The sequence below is a fragment of the Elephas maximus genome, chromosome 1 (genome assembly GCF_024166365.1).
Source record: "Elephas maximus indicus isolate mEleMax1 chromosome 1, mEleMax1 primary haplotype, whole genome shotgun sequence".
Taxonomy (NCBI): Eukaryota; Metazoa; Chordata; class Mammalia; order Proboscidea; family Elephantidae; genus Elephas; species Elephas maximus.
Window position 1 is genome coordinate 146,780,284 of NC_064819.1, and position 16,287 is coordinate 146,796,570.

General features: G+C 36.9%; 1 protein-coding gene across 3 annotated transcripts in view; it reads left to right on the forward strand.

The window, feature by feature from the left end:
- Positions 1-16,287, forward strand: part of DOP1A (DOP1 leucine zipper like protein A) — a 106,265-nt gene that overhangs the window by 28,897 nt on the left and 61,081 nt on the right. For all 3 annotated transcript variants that reach the window (XM_049896219.1, XM_049896209.1, XM_049896200.1), the window contains 2 exons: positions 7,733-7,903; positions 13,770-13,959. In XM_049896219.1, coding sequence (XP_049752176.1) covers positions 7,733-7,903; positions 13,770-13,959 — 361 coding nt within the window. The remainder of the gene's footprint in view (positions 1-7,732; positions 7,904-13,769; positions 13,960-16,287) is intronic.

Consider the following 16,287-nt stretch of genomic DNA (forward strand, 5'->3'; position numbering starts at 1 on the left):
TGGTTACCAGCATTTCCTCATATGTCTTAGCTGCCTGAATGTCTTATTTGGTGAAGTGTCTGTTTATATCCTTTGTCTATTTTTTAATTGGATTATTTGTCTTTTTGTTATTGAGGTATTGAAGTATTCTATAGACTTTAGAGATTAGGCCTTTGTCAAATGTGTCATATCCAAAAATTTTTGCCTAGTCTGTAGGTTGTTTACTCTTTTGATGAAGTCTTTTGATGAACGTAACTGTTTAATTTTTAGGAGCTCCCAGTTATCTGGTTTATCTTCTGGTGTTTGTGCATTGTTAGTTATGGTTCATATTGTATATATGCCATGTGTTAAGGCCCCTGGCATTGTCCTTATTTTTTCTTCCAGGATCTTTATTGTTTTAAGTTTCATATTTAGGTCTTTGATCCATTTTTAGTTAGTTTTTGTGTATGGTGTGAGGTATGGATCATATCTCGTTTTTTTTACAGATGGACATCCAGTTTTGCCAGCAGCATTTATTTAAAAAGACAGTCTTTTCCCCATATGATGGATTTTGGGCCTTTGTCAAAGATCAGCTGAATCTAGGTGAATGGATTACTTCTGGGCTCTTGATTCTCTTCCATTGGTCCCTATGTGTGTTGTTGTTATACCAGTACCAAGCTATTTTGACTACCATGGCTCTATAGTAGGTTCTGAGATCAGGTAGTGTGGGGCCTCCTACTTTGTTCTTTTTCTTCAATAATGCTTTGCTTATCTGGGGCATCTTTCCTTTCTATATAAAGTTAGTGATTAGTTTTTCCATCTTGTTAAGGAATGCTTTCGATATTTCAGTCATGATTGTATTATATCTGTGGATTGCTTTGGGTAGAATTGACATTTTCCCAATGTTTAGTCTTCTGATCCATGAGCATGATTTTTCTATTTATGTAGGTCTCTTTTGGTTTTGCAAAACTGTTTTGTAGTTTTGTTTTGTATAGGTCTTTTATGTCCCTGGTTAGATTCATTCCTAAGTACTTTATCTTTTTAGGGGCTTTTATAAATGATTCATTTTCCTGATTTCCTTTTTGAAGTTTTCTTTGTTGGTGTATAAGAATCCAGCTGATTTATGTTTGTCGATCTTGTATCCCACTGCTCTGCTGAATCTTTCTATTAGTTCCAGTAGTTTTCTTGTGGAATCTTTGGGGTTCTCTATGTATAGGGTCATATCATCTGCAAATAAGAATAGCTTTACTTCTTCATTTCCAATTTAGATGCCCTTTATTAATTTTTCTTGCCTTATTGCTCTAGCTAGGACTTCTAAAAAAAAAAAAGCCCACTGTTAAATAGGAGTGGTAATAAAGGGCATCCTTGTCTGGTTCCCATTCGCAGGGAGAAGGCTTTCATCTTTTCTCCTTTGAGAATGATGTTGGCTATTGGTTTTGTATACCCACTCCACCACTGCCATCATTTTGTATAGATGCCCTTTATTATCCTGAGGAATTTCCCTTCTATTCCTATTTTATTGAGAGTTTTTATCAGAAGTGGGTGTTGGACTTTATCAGATGTCTTTTCTGTGTTGATTAAGATGATTATGTGATTCTTTTATTTTATTTATGTATTGGATTATGTTGATTGATTTTCTAATGTTGAACCATCATTGCATACCTGGTATGAATCCCACTTGGTCATGGCATATTATTTTTAGATATGATGCTGAATTCTGTTAGCTAGAATTTTGTTGAGAATGTTTGTATCTATATTCATGAGTGATACTGGTCTGTAATTTTCTTTTTTGTGGTATCTTCACCTGGCTTTGTTATCAGGGTTATGTTGGCTTCATAGAATAAATTTAGGAGTATTCCTTCCTTTTCTATGCTCTGAAATAGTTTGAGTAGTACTGTTCTGAGCCCTTCTCTGAATGTTTGGTAGAATTCTGCAGTGAATGTCCGGGCCAGGGTTTTTTTCGGAAGGCTTTTTTTTTTTTTTTTTAATTTTCAACCTTTTCTCTTGTTAAGAGTCCATTCAGATTTTCTATCGCAGCTTGTGTTAGTTTAGGTAGGTAGTGTGTTTCTGGAATTTTGTTCATTTTCTCTAGGTTCTCAAATTTGTTGGAGTACAGGTTTTCGTAGTATTCTGTTACTTCAGTTGGGTCTGTTGTAATGTCCCCATTCTCATGGCTTGTTTGGGTTATTTGCTTCCATTCCTGTTTTTCTTTTGTTGGTTTGGCCAACAGTTCATCAATTTTGCTGATCCATCAAAGAACCAAATTTTGTTCCTGTTGATTCTTCCTATTGTTTTTCTTTTCTCTATGTCTATTCTTCATTTTTTTTTTTCTGTTAGCTGTAGGTTTCTTTTGACGCTGTCTTTCTATTTGAGTTATAGGGCTAACATTTTGATTTTGGCCTGGTGGGAACGGAGGAGAGGTAGCTTACAGGGATATGTGGGAGGGGAAAAGAAAAGAAAATAAAGAGAAAAAATGCCTGTGCAGCAGGAGCTGGCAGGTGGGCATGGGGCAGACCAAGGGCGGCAGCAAGTCCATAGTTCTCTAGCCATGGCGGTGTGGCAGCAAATGTTGGGGGGGGGAAGTTGCACATGGAGTTAGATGGGAGGAGAAAGAAAAGGACAAAAGAGAAAAGAAGAAAATAATAATAAAATAAAAATTAATTTTAAAAAATTAGTGGCATAGTAAGGACCAGTGAATGGGGGCAGGGCAGACATGAGGGATGGGTGAAAGCGAGGAGAGGTGTTGTACAGGTCTTGGTGGGAGGGATAAAGAAAAGAAAGAAGAGAAATTTTAAAAAGCAGTGTGATAGGAGCCGAAGGGTGTGGACAGGGTAGACCTGGGGCTGTGGTGGGCCAGTGATTCTCTAGCTGTACTACATGCGACATGGCCAAGTTGGAAGGTGTGAAGGTAGCATACGGGGCCAGGTGGGAGGGAGAAAGAAAAGAAAGAGAGAGGAAAAAAACTGAAATAAAACAAAATGGTGCACTGTAAGCCTGCAGATGAGGGTGGGGCAGACCTGGGGTTGCGGCGAGCCAGTGGCTCTCTAGTTGGGCAGCCAGTGTGATCCACTGGGAAGGGGTGAAGGTGGCATAATGAGGTTAGGTGGGAGGGAGAAAGAAAAAGGAAGGGGGAAAATAATGGTGCAGCAGGAGCCAGCAGAAGGGGGCGGGCCAGACCCAGAGTCATGGTGGACCAGTGATTCTCTAGCCATGGGACGTGGCATGGCCAGATGGGAAGAGGTGGAGTTGGTGTACAGGGCTAGGTGGGAAGGAGAAAGAAAAGGAAAAAAGGGGGAAAATGGCCTGCCAGGAGTCAGCAGGTGGTGATGGTAGAGACCTAGCATGGCAGTAGGCCAGTGGCTCTCTAGCTGTGTAGTGCAGCGTTGCCTGATGCAAAGAGGTGGAGGTGATGTATGGGGCTAGGTGGGACAGAGAACAAGAAGAAAGAGAAAAAGATAATTTTGTGTTGGGGCTGTCTGGACCCAGGGTGGCAGTGGTCCAGTTACTCTCTAGCTGTGCAGTACAGTGTGACCATTGAAAAAGGGTGGAGGTGGCGTAGGGACAGAAAGCTGAATGGTGGGAAAACATGTTTCTCTGGTTACTGGGTGCTGTTTCTCCTGTTGGGAATTCCGTGAAGTTGCCTTCCTATACTCCTGTCTGGGATTATTGCCGGCTGTGTTCCAAGATGGCAATTCTGTGTTGTTGGCAGGAGACCTCTACTCCACATCTCTCCTCATTCTCTGTTTTCTCTCAGTCTCTTCTTCAATTTAGTGGTTGATCTGGTTCTTTATCCCTTCATTTGATGCTTAGGGCTCCAGGACTGACGTTTGTATCCATTTTACTTAGTCTTTTTGGGTCTCTGGCACAGAAGGACAGCATGGCACATCTGTCTGTGGTACCATGTTGGCTCCACCTCCTCACCATTGATAACTTTTGTCACTATGCATTTGCCTATTCTAGATATTTCACATGTGGGATTATACAATATTTGTCTTTTTATGTGACTTATTTTACTCAGCATAATGTTTGCAGTGTTCATCCATGTCATAGCATGTATCAGAACTTTCTTTCTCATTATGGCTAAATAATATTCTGTTGTATGTATTTACCACATTTTGTTTATCCATTCATCTGTTGATGGACACTAGGATTGTTTCTGCTCTTTGGCTATTATGAATAATGCAGTGAACATTGGTATACAAGTATACAAGTATCTGAGTTCCTGCTTTGAATTACATATATAACTAGGAGCAGAATCATTAGGTTATATGGTAATTCTATATTTAACTTATTGAGGAACCACCAAACTATTTTCTACAGTAGCTGAACCATTTTACATTCTCACCAGCATAGGATGAGGGTTCCAATTTCTCCGCATCCTCACCAACACTTGTTATTTTCCTTTCCTTCCCTTCCTTTTTTTTTTTTTTTTAGTAATAGCCATCCTAGTGGTTATTTTTTTTTTCATGATCGTTTTGATTAGCATTTCCCTAATGACTAATGATACTGTACATCTTTTCATGTGCTTGTTGGCCATTTGTATATCTTGTTTTTATAAATGTCTATCCAAGACCTTTCATCATTTTCTCATTGGGTTGTCTTTTTGTTGTTGAGCTGTGGGGATTCTTTATATAGACAGTCTGGATATTAAACCCTTATCAGATATATACTTACCAAATATTTCCCCCCATTCTGTAAGTTGTCTTTTCATTTTCTTGATAATGTATCCTTTTAAGGTACAAATGTTTTTGATTTGATAAAGTCCAATTTATCTTTTTTCTTTTGTTGCTTGTGCTTTTGGTGTTCTATCTAAGAATCTATTACCAAAAACAAGGTCCCAAAGATCTACTCCTATGTTTTCTTCTAGAGTTTTACGGTTGTAGCACTTAAATTTAGGTCTTTGATCCATTTTGGGTTAATTTTTTTTTATGATGTGAGATAAGTATCCAACTTCATTGTTTTGCCTGGGGAAATCCAATTGTCCCAGCACCATCTGTTGAAGGGACTGTCTTTCCCCGCCTTGAAAGGACTTGGCCCACTTGTAAAAAATCAGTTGTATTTATTTCTGGACTATTAATTTTATTCCATTGGTCTATATGTCCTTATCCTTGTAGCATACTGGTTTGTTTGTTTTTTTAATACATTTTTTATTGTGCGTTAGGAAAAAGTTTACAGAGCAAAATAATTTTCCATTTGGTAGTTTGACACAAAGTGTTCCATGACATTGGTGCCCTTCCACACAATGTGCCTGCCCTCCCCCCATAGCACACTGTTTCGATTACTGTAGCATTGCAGTAAGTTTTGAACTTGGTAACTATTTTGCTCCTCTTTTTTGAAGATTATTTCGGCTATTTGAGACCCTTGGTAATTTCATATGAATTTGAGGATCAGCTTTTCCATTTCTGCAAAAATGACGGTCGAAATATTGATAGGGATTGTATTGGATCTATAGATTGCTTTGAATAGTATTGACATCTTAACAGTATTAAATCTTTCAGTTCATTAACACAGGATGTCTGTTCATTTATTTAGGTCTCCTTTAATTTTTTCAGCAATGTTTTATAGTTTTCAGCATGCAGGTCTTTCACCTCCTTGGTTAATTTTATTCCTAGGTATTATTTTTTCAGATGCTATTGTAGATGGAATTGTTTTCTTAATTTCCTTTTCAGATTGTTCACTGCTGGTGTCTAGAAACACAACTGATGTTCGTGTGTTTGATCTTAGGGACTGCAACTTTGCTAAATTCACTCACCAACTTTATTAGCTTTCTTGTATAATTTTTGGAATTTTTCTATGTGTAGGATGATATCATCTCCAAATAGAGATAGTTCCACTTCCTCTTTTCCAATTTGGGTGCCTTTTGTTTATTTTTCTTGCCTAATGCTCTGGCTAGAATGTCCAGTACAGTGGTAAATAGCATTGGTGCAGGAGTCCTTGTCTTGTTCCTGATCTTAGGGGGAAAGCTTTTTCTATTTCACCATTGAGTATGATGTTACCTGTGTGTTTTTAATAAATGCCCTTTATCATGTTAAGGAGTTTCCTTTCTATTCCTGGTTTTTTTTCTGTTTTTGTTATGAAACTGTGTTGGTTTTTGTCAGATGCCTTTTCTGCATCAATTGGGATGATTATATTGGCTTTTCTTGATTCTTGTGTTTATTGATTTGCATTTATTGATTTTATTTTGTTGTACAACCCTTTCATCCGGTAATAAATTCCACTTGGTGTGCAATCATTTTAGTGTGCTATTGGATTCAGTTTGCTTTTTTCAGTTTATGATTTTTTGTTGTTTAAAACTGAGCATTTGAACATTATAATGTGATAACTCTGGAAATCAAATTCTCACTAGTCACCAGTCATTGCTTGCTTTGTGTGTTTGTATGTGTGTGTGTTTAAATTATTGAAATCTGTAGTCATTCATTCATTTAGTCACTTCCCTTACTCTTTTTATGAAGATTGCCTTCCTGGTCATGTGTAAACACTGAAATCTGTATTCCTTTTAGCTGTGTTCAGCTAGTGTTTTGATAGAGATTTGCTTGAATGCTAGGGGTAGGAGAGCACCCCTCCCAGCCTACAGATTGAATTCTGTGGAACTAAGGCACTCCTTCAACACGTAGCTAGGTTTATACTGAGCCTAGGGAACAGCTCAAAGTAAAGCTTCGGTTTTCTTAGATATTTTCTGAACATGTGTCTTGCCCTGGGTCTGCATGTGGCTTTCTTAATTCCCCAGTATACATGGTGCTTTTGAATGTCCTAATTTTCCAGAGAAACTGTCTCCCAGTCTTCTCTTTCTAGCTTTTAGGCTTAAGCTTCAATCACTGTCTTTAGCTGTAGGTAGCATTGTCAACCACTGTCTGCCTTGCCTGAGAATTGACATAAGCCAAACAAAAGAGCATCTTCCTTCAATCCTTCAGGTAGCCACTTTGTTTAAGTAGCACGTAAAAAAGCAAAAACTTGACCCTGCCTTTATCTTTCTCTGGATTTAGTGTTTGCCTAGTAGACTTGACTGGTTTCCAGATTTCTGACAAAGTTGGTTCTCCCAGTTTCTGCATGTGTGTATGTGTATGTTTCTGTGTGGGGATGGAAGCCTGGAACAGCTAACACCCCCATTTTGTACCTCCTCTGTGATTCCAGTTTTTGAAATGGCAATTACAGGAGAAGGAGCAGGTTTTGAGGGGAAAAAGAGGGGAAATTCTGTTTTGGAATTGTGATACTTGAGGACCTTGTAAAACAGCTAGGTTTATGAATATGAAGCTCAGGTGAGAGACCAAAATAACAACAGCAAAAACTAAACCCGTTATCATTGAGTCGATTTTGACACATAGGACCCTATAGGATAGAGTAGAACTGCCTCATAGGGTTTGCAAGGAGCAGCTGGTGGATTACAACTGCTGGCTTTTTGGTTAGCAGCCTAGCTCTTAATCACTGCACCATCAGGGCTCCAGTGAGAGACCAGGGTTGTTTTAATGGATTTAGAAGTTATCAATATACAGGATATTGTTTTAAGCCAATGTATATACCTTACTATTTCCTCAAAAAAAAAAAAAAGATTCATATATACGTATACACATATATACACACATATATACACACACATAATGGGAGCCCTAGTGGTCAGCAGTTTGAATCTACCAGCCCCTCCTTGGAAGCCCTATGGGGCAGTTCCTATTAGGGTCACTATGAGTTGGAATCAACTCGATGACAACAAGTATAAACATGAGTTACTATTTTGTAGTTATGTTACTTCTTTTTTTTCCCTCCTTTTGTATTTAAATAGTTCTGGATTATTTCCTCTTCTTGCAAATGCTGCCATGTCTGTGAAACCAACTTTGCTCAGCTTGTATGAGATGTATTACCTGCCTTTGGGTAAAACACTAAAGCCAGGTCTACAAGGATTGCTAACTGGCATTCTTCCTGGATTAGAAGAAGGATCAGAATACTATGAGAGGTAAGATGTCGCTACCTATTTGTGCAGCTAAGTAATTCAAACGGAGTTACTGGATTTGTTAGGAAGCATCTTTAAATCAATTATGTCGCAGCATTACTAAAGTCAATTCATCTAGATACTTCAGTATATCATCTGAAAATTTGTATAGCAGTAAAAATTCATTATAATGTATCTAGTCTGTGCCTCATACTAGAAATATAACTAGGTGGTAAATGCACAGACTTGGGAGTTAAAGGGACTATGTTCACATCCTGGCTTTACTAACTACTGTGTGAGCTTAAACAAGCTTTTTATGTTTCTCAAAATTATTCCATTTCCTCAGCTACAAAATAAGCTTAATAACTATTTAATTGTGTTATTGTAATAATGAAATAACTTAGTACAGTGCCTAGCACATAGAAGTCACTCAAAAGATTGTGGCTCATAATTTAAAATAATGTAACAAATAGGACCTTTAGACTAAAAAAACTATGAGAAGTTGTGCCAATGTGCTAAAGGTTTCTATATTGTTAATGGTGGAAAATAACCTAGCACCAAGTGAAGTCCTGTTTCACTAACTGTTGATATGATACTCTTCATATTATAACTTTTCAAAGAAAATGATTTGATCTGTTTTTGAGCCTTTTATTATTTGGTGTTTAACAGTTGTAGGCAACACATGACAGTATTCAGTATCTTTAGTATATCGTACTGATATTCTTAGGAAAGAAATGAGTTGAGGTGGCAAAAAGAAAAATGCAGACTTATTTTATGAGTAAACCTAATGATATCAATTAAAATAATTTATTCTGATGCATTTATGAGCTAATTTATTTCATTGTATTTCAGCTGCTCCCATAATGCAGTAAGGATCTAAATCCTGAAAATACTGTATTACTCCTATAAACTACTTTGACATAAAATATTCTTTTCCTCAAAGGTTATAATTTGCTTTCATTAACTTAACATTTTTACTTGTTTGCTTACAAGTTTAGAACATTAATGTGAGATGCTTTAGTTTATAATCAGTTTTGTTTTAAATTGTTATATTAATTCTCCTAAGGGAAACATATTAGTTACAATTAAAAATTTAACAGATATTGAATAATGTTCTTGATGACTGTGGTACACGTGTGGTTTATCTTGTTATGTTTTTGCTAGTTTTCGTGCACAAATTCTATTAAAAAAAAGTTTGTAAATATGTTCTTTTAATGTGTAAATAAACTGAGGCAAGAAGGGATTCAGTGCTAGCGTTAAATCACATAGCAAGTAAACAGTACAGCTTATCAAATTCTCATGATTCTTACTGCTGTACTAAAACGTAATAGACTTTATGTATATTATTATCTTATGTTTAAAACAGATAAAAGTAATTAGTCTTTAAATTTAGTCCTTAATAAAGCAATAATATCCATAATTTTGTTGTTTCAAAAATGGCTGCTGCAGTATATCTACGGGGAACTGTCAGAAATTCAGGCCGGTTTCAGAAAAGGACGTGGAACCAGGGATATCATAGGTGATATCAGATGGATCCTGGCTGACAACAGAGAATACCAGAAGGATGTTTACCTGTGTTTTATTGACTATGCAAAGGCATTCCACTGTGTGTGTGGATCATAACAAATTATGGATAACATTGTGAAGAATGAGAATTCTAGAACACTTAATTGTGCTCATGAGGAACCTTTACATAGATCAAGAGGCAGTAGTTCAGACAGAACAAGGGGATACTGAGTGGTTTAAAGTCAGGAAAAGTATGTGTCAAGGTTGTATTCTTTCACCATACCTATTCAATCTGTATGCTAAGCAAATAATCTGAGAAGCTGAACTATATGAAGAAGAACAGGGCATCAGGATTGGAGGAAGACTCATTAACAACCTGCATTATGCAGATGACAAAATCTTGCTTGCTGAAAGTGAAAAGTACTTGAAGCACTTACTAATGAAGATCAAAGACCACAGCCTTCAGCATGGATTACACCTCAACATAAAGAAAACAAAAATTCTCACAACTGGACCAATAAGAATCATCATGATAAACAGAGAAAAGATTGAAGTTATCAAGGATTTCATTTTACTTGCATGAACAATCAACAGCCATGGAAGCAGCAGTCAAGCAATCAAAAGATGCATTGCATTGGGCAAATCTGCTGCAAAGGACCTCTTTAAAGTGTTGAAAAGCAAGGATGTCACCTTGAAGACTAAGGTTCACCTGACCCAAGCCATGGTATTTTCAATCACATCATATGCATGTGAAAGCTGGACAATGAATAAGGAAGACTGAAGAAGAATTGACGCCTTTGAATTGTGGTGTTGGAGAAGAATATTGAATATACCATGGACTGCAAAAAGAAGGAACAAATCTGCCTTGGAAGAAGTTCAACAAGAATGCTCCTTAGAAGCAAGGATGACAAGACTGCATCTTACATACTTTGGACATGTTGTCATCAGGAGGGATCAGTCCCTGGAGAAGGACACCATGCTTGGCAAAGTACAGGGTTAGCAGAAAAGAGGGGAACCCTCAATGAGGTGGATTGACCCAGTGGCTGGAACAGTGAGCTCAAGCATAACAACGATTGTGAGGATGTTACAGGACTGGGCAGCGTTTCTTTCTGTTGTGTGTAGGGTCGCTATTAGTCGGAACTGACTAGATGGCACCTAACAACAACAACAATAATTTTGTTGTAGGTCTAATTTATTAAAATTCTTGTGAATTAGTGTATGATTTCTCAGTATATAAGAAGGAAAAATTTGCTAAATTTTTTATAATTTTGTAGAACAGAAGATATGTTATAATATAGTATTACTGTTAACTAAAATTGTATATTTTATTACTTAGAGTAGTTTAACAACCCAGTGAAATAGAGAGGCTTCGTGTTGTTTTTGTTGTTGTTATCTTCAATTTACAGATGAGGAAACTGTGGAAATACTAAATGACTTTACTGAAGTCAATAACTACAAGTGGTGGACCTGTTACTTAAGTCCAATCCTGATTTTAAATTTAATTTTAAATCAAACAGTCATATGTTCTACTGTGCCAGGAATGACAGCTTGAAGAGGAACAGTATTGCATTCATCCTCAAAAAAAAAATTTCAAATGTATCTGGAAGTATAACACTGTCAGTTATAGGATAATATCCATACTCCTACCCGGAAGATCAGTTAATACAACTACTGTTCAAATTTATGCACCAACCACAAAGGCCAAAGAGGAGGAAATTGAAGGTTTTTACCAATTTATGCAGCCTGAAACTGATTGAACTTGCAGTCAGGATGCATTGATAATTACTGGTGATTGGAATGTGAAAGTTGGAAACAAAGATGAAGGAACCATAGTTGGAAAATATGGCCTTGGTGATAGAAACAATGCTGGAGAGCACATGATAGAATTTTGCAAGACCAACGACTTCTTCATTGCAAATACCTTTTTTCAACAACATATATGGCAATTATATATGTGGACCTCATCAGATGGAATACAGGGAAATCAAATCGACTATATCTGTAGAAAGAGACAATGGAAAAGCTGAGATCATTGGTCAGAACAAGGCCAAGAGCCAACTGTGGAACAGGCCATCAATTGCTTATATGCAAGTTCAAGTTAAAGCTGAAGAAAATTAGAACAAGTCCATGAGAGCCAGAGTAGGACCTTGAGTTATATCCCACCTGAATTTAGAGCCCATCCCAAGAATAGATTTTGACACATTGAACACTAATGATCGAAAACTGGATGAGTTGTAGAATGACATCAAGGACATCATATGTGAAGAAAGCAAGAGCTCATTAAGAAGACAGGAAAGAAAAGACCAAAATGCATGTCAAAAGAAACTCTGAAACTTGCTCTTGAATGTCAAGTACCTAAAGCAAATTGAAGAAATGATGAAGTGAAAGAGCTGAACAGAAGATTTCAAAGGGCATCTAAGAAGACAAAGTAAAGTATTATAATGACATGTGCAAGTATTATAAAGTATTATAATGGCATGGTTAGAAAACCAAAAGGGAAAAACACACTCGGCATTTCTCAAGCTGAAAGAACTGAAGAAAAAATTCAAGCCTGAAGTTTCAATACAAGGATTCCATGGGGGAAAATATTAAATGATGCAGGAAGCATCAAAAGAAGATGGAAGGAATACAGAGTCACTATACCAAAAAGAATTAATTGCCATTCAACCATTTTAGGAGGTAGCATTTGACCAGAAACTGATGGTACTGAAGGAAGAGGTCCAAGCTGCACTGAAGACATTGGCAAAAAATGAGGCTCCAGGAATTGACAGAATACCAATTGATACGTTTCAACAAATTGATACAGCACTGGAAGTGCTCACTCGTTTATGCCAAGAAACTTAGAAGACAGCTACTTGGATAACCAACTAGAAGATATCCATATTTATGCTTATTCCCAAGAAAGGTGATCCAGCCAAATGCAAAAATTATGGAAAATATCATCAATATGACACGCAAGTAAAATTTTGCTGAAGATCGTTCCAAAGCGGATGCAGCAGTACGTCAACAGGGAACTGCCAGAAATTAAAGCCAGATTCAGAAGAAGTGTGGAACAAGGGATGTCATTGCTGATGTCAGATGGATCCTGGCTGACAGCAGAGAATACCAGAAAAATGTTTACCTGTGTTTTATTGACAGTGCAAAGGCATTCGACTGTATGGATCATAATAAATTATGGATAACATTGTGAAGAATGGGATTCGAGAACACTTAATTGTGCTCATGAGGAATCTCTACATAGATCAAGAGGCAGTCGTTCGAATGGAACAAGGAGATACTGCATGGTTTAAAGTCAGGAAAGGTGTGTGTCAGGTTTGTATACTTTCACCGTACTTATTCAGTATATATACTGAACAAATAATCTGAGAAGCTGGACTATGTGAAGAACAGGGTATCAGGATTGGAGGAAAACTCATTTAACAACCTGCGTTATGCAGATGACACAACCTTGTTTGGTGAAATTGAAGAGGACTTAAAGTACTTACTGGTGAAGATCAAGGACTAAAGCCTGCAGTATGGATTACACCTCAACATAAAGAAAACAAAAACCCTCACAACTGGACCCATACGCAACATCATGATAAATGGCGAAAAGATTGAAGTTGTCAAGGATTTCATTTTACTTGGATCCACCACAATCAACACCCATAGAAGCAGCAGTCAAGAAATCAAAAGACGCCTTGTATTGGGCAAATCTGCTGCAAAAAACCTCTTTGAAGTGTTAAAAAGCAAAGATGCCACCTTAAAGTCTAAGGTGTGCCTGACCCAAACCATAGTGTTTTCACTTGTCTCACGTACCTGCAAAAGCTGGGTAATGAATAAGGAAGACCAAAGAAGAACTGACACCTTTGAATTATGGTGTTGGTGAAGAATATTGAATATACCATGGACTGCGAGAAGAATGAACAAATCCATCTCGGAAAAAGTACAGCCAGAATGCTCCTTAGATGCAAGGATGTTGAGACTATGTCTCATATACTTTGGACGCATTATCAGGAAGGATCAGTCCCTGGAGAAGGACATCATGCTTGGTAAAGTTGAGGTCAGCGAAAAAGAGGAAGACCCTCAACAAGATGGATTGACACAGTGGCTGCAACAATGGACTTAAGCATAACAATGATTGTGAGGATGGTGCAGGACTGGGCAGTGTTTCCTTCTGTTGTACAAAGGCTCGCTATGAGTTGGAACAAACTCTATGGCACCTAACAACAGCACTCTAAAAGAATGTGCGGCTTCCAGTTTGTTAATACTTCTTTTTGAAGCAAAGCTTGTATCCACTGCATGGATGCATTTGTAAGTTCTGGAAGAGAATAATGATTTATTTATTTATAAGAATGTGAAACTAAATGTTTCCTTTCACAAATCATTTTCTTTTGTACTTCAGAACAAATACATTGTTGGAAAAGGTCGCTGCTGCAGTGGACCAGTCAGCATTCTACAGTGCCCTCTGGGGAAGCCTTCTCACCAGTCCTGCAGTGCGTTTACCTGGAATCACGTATGTTCTCTCCCATTTGAACAGGAAGCTTTCCATGGAAGATCAACTGTATATAATTGGCAGTGATATTGAGCTAATGGTAGGTCTAAAAGGTATAGTTGCTCATTTAGCAAATACTTCTTTAGAGCCAGACACTATTTCAGACATATAATGAGAATGGAGCCATGAACAAAGTGTCTCTTTTCATGGAGGTTACATTCTTCTTCAAGGATAATTAAAGATTAAAATTATTGTTTTTAAAAGATAAAAAAATTTTCGTAGACAAGAAATTGTTATTGATATCAGCTATCTGCTAATAAATGGTCTTCGTTATTACTATCTTGCTGAAGGACTGAACCACTGTTAACATAGCCCACATTTCTTATTTCAAAGTGGACCTTCTCTTCATTCATGGCCTTCTTAACAGAAATGAAACATTTTAGATAAAGTGATAGCCAGAGTCTATGGGATTTACCTGAGAGGATGTAGTGTTAAAGCTAACAGTGAAAGATAGTAAGAAAATCATATTGATTGCTCATTTATACTTTTCTTTTTAATTTCAAGGTTAAGAGCAGAAGGAAATTTTTTGTCTGTATAGAGTGCTGTACTCTTAAAATGAGCAAATGGTAAAAAAAACAAAGAAAACCCTGAAAGGTCATTTTGGAGTTTTTAAAAAGCATTTTGATTAATCATTATTTAACTTTTTCCCCATGATTATGAAATGACTGAGATATTTTAATGTAGATTTTTAAAGTCAGGTTCATTAAAATATAATTTATATATAGTAAAATTAATCTTATGTACAAGTGATATGAATTTTAACCAGCACATAAAAAAAAAAATTTTTTTATATACAGCTATGTAACCACCATTATAATCAAGATAAGAACCTTTCCATCACCGCCAAAAAGTCCCCTTGTGCCTTTTTATAGTCACCTTGCTCCCCTACACTCCCAGCCCCTTGCAAACACTGATAAGTTCTCTATTCCTATAGTTCCCCCCTCCCCCAGGGCGTTATTATGAATGGAGTCATATATAGCCTTTAAGTCTCCTTTCTTTTACTTTGCATAACATATTTGAGATACACTGTTATTTTTGCATGTAGCAGTAATTTCCTTTATATTACTGCATAGTCTTCTATTGTATGGATGTATCACAGTTTTTTAATTCATTTACCAGTTAATGAACATTTGAGTTATTTCCAGTTTTTGACAATTATAAATAAAGCTACGAAAATTTGCATTCAGGTTGTTGTATAGACAGATGTTTTTCTCTTGGAAAAATACATAGACATAGCATTGCTGGGTCATATGATAAATATATCTTTAACCTTTTTTTTTTTATAGTAGCTTTGTTATCATTGTATGCTATCACGTCAATGCCAACTCATGGTGACCCTATCCAATCCAAACCAAACCCATCGCTGTCGAGTTGATTCCGATTCATAGAGACCCTATAGGATAGGGTAGAACTGCCCTGTAAAGTTTCCAAGGTGCACCTGTTGGATTTGAACTGCCAACCTTTTGTTAGCATCCGTAGCTCTTAACCACTACACCACCAGGGTTTCCCATAGACACAGTAAAACCGCATCATTAAGATGTAATTCATATACCATAAAATTCACCCTTTTAAATTGTACAATTCATGGTTTTTATTATAGTCACAAAGTTGTGCAACTATTAAAACCAAAAACCCATTGCTGTAGAGTTGACTGACTCACAGCGACCTTGTAGGACAGATTAGAGCTGCCCCATAAGGTTTCCAGGGAGTGGCTGATGGATTCGAACTGCCAGCCATAGCTCTTAACCACTGCATCACCAAGGATCCATGCAACTATTACCACTATCTAATTCTAGAACATTTTCATCACCCCAAAACAAAACTCCGTATTCATTACTTCTGTGAACATACGTGTACAACTTTTTGTGTGGACATATGTTTTCAGTTCTCTTGGGTATATAACTAGGAGTGGAATTCTTCAGTCATTTAGTAACTCAGTGTTTAAGCTTTTGAGGAACTGCCAGCCAGTTTTTCAAAGCTACTGCACCTTCCTACATCCCCCCTAGCAATGTATGAGGTCTCCAATTTCTCCACATCCTCACCAACACTTGTTACTGTATGTCTTTTTGTTTATAATGAAATGTTACCCCATTATGTTTTTTATTTGCATTTGTCTAATGACTAATGATGTTGAGTGTCTTTTCTTGTGCCTCTTGGTCATTTGTATATCTTTGGAGAAATGTCTATTCAAATATTTTGCCTATTTTTAAAAAATTGGTTTACTTTGTGTTGTTGAGGTATAAGTGTTCTTTATATATTCTGGATACAAATCCCTTATCAGATGTATGATTGCAATATTTTCTTCCATTCTGTGGGTTGTATCCTCATTTTGACATTGTCCTTTGAAGCACAAAAGTTTTAATTTTGA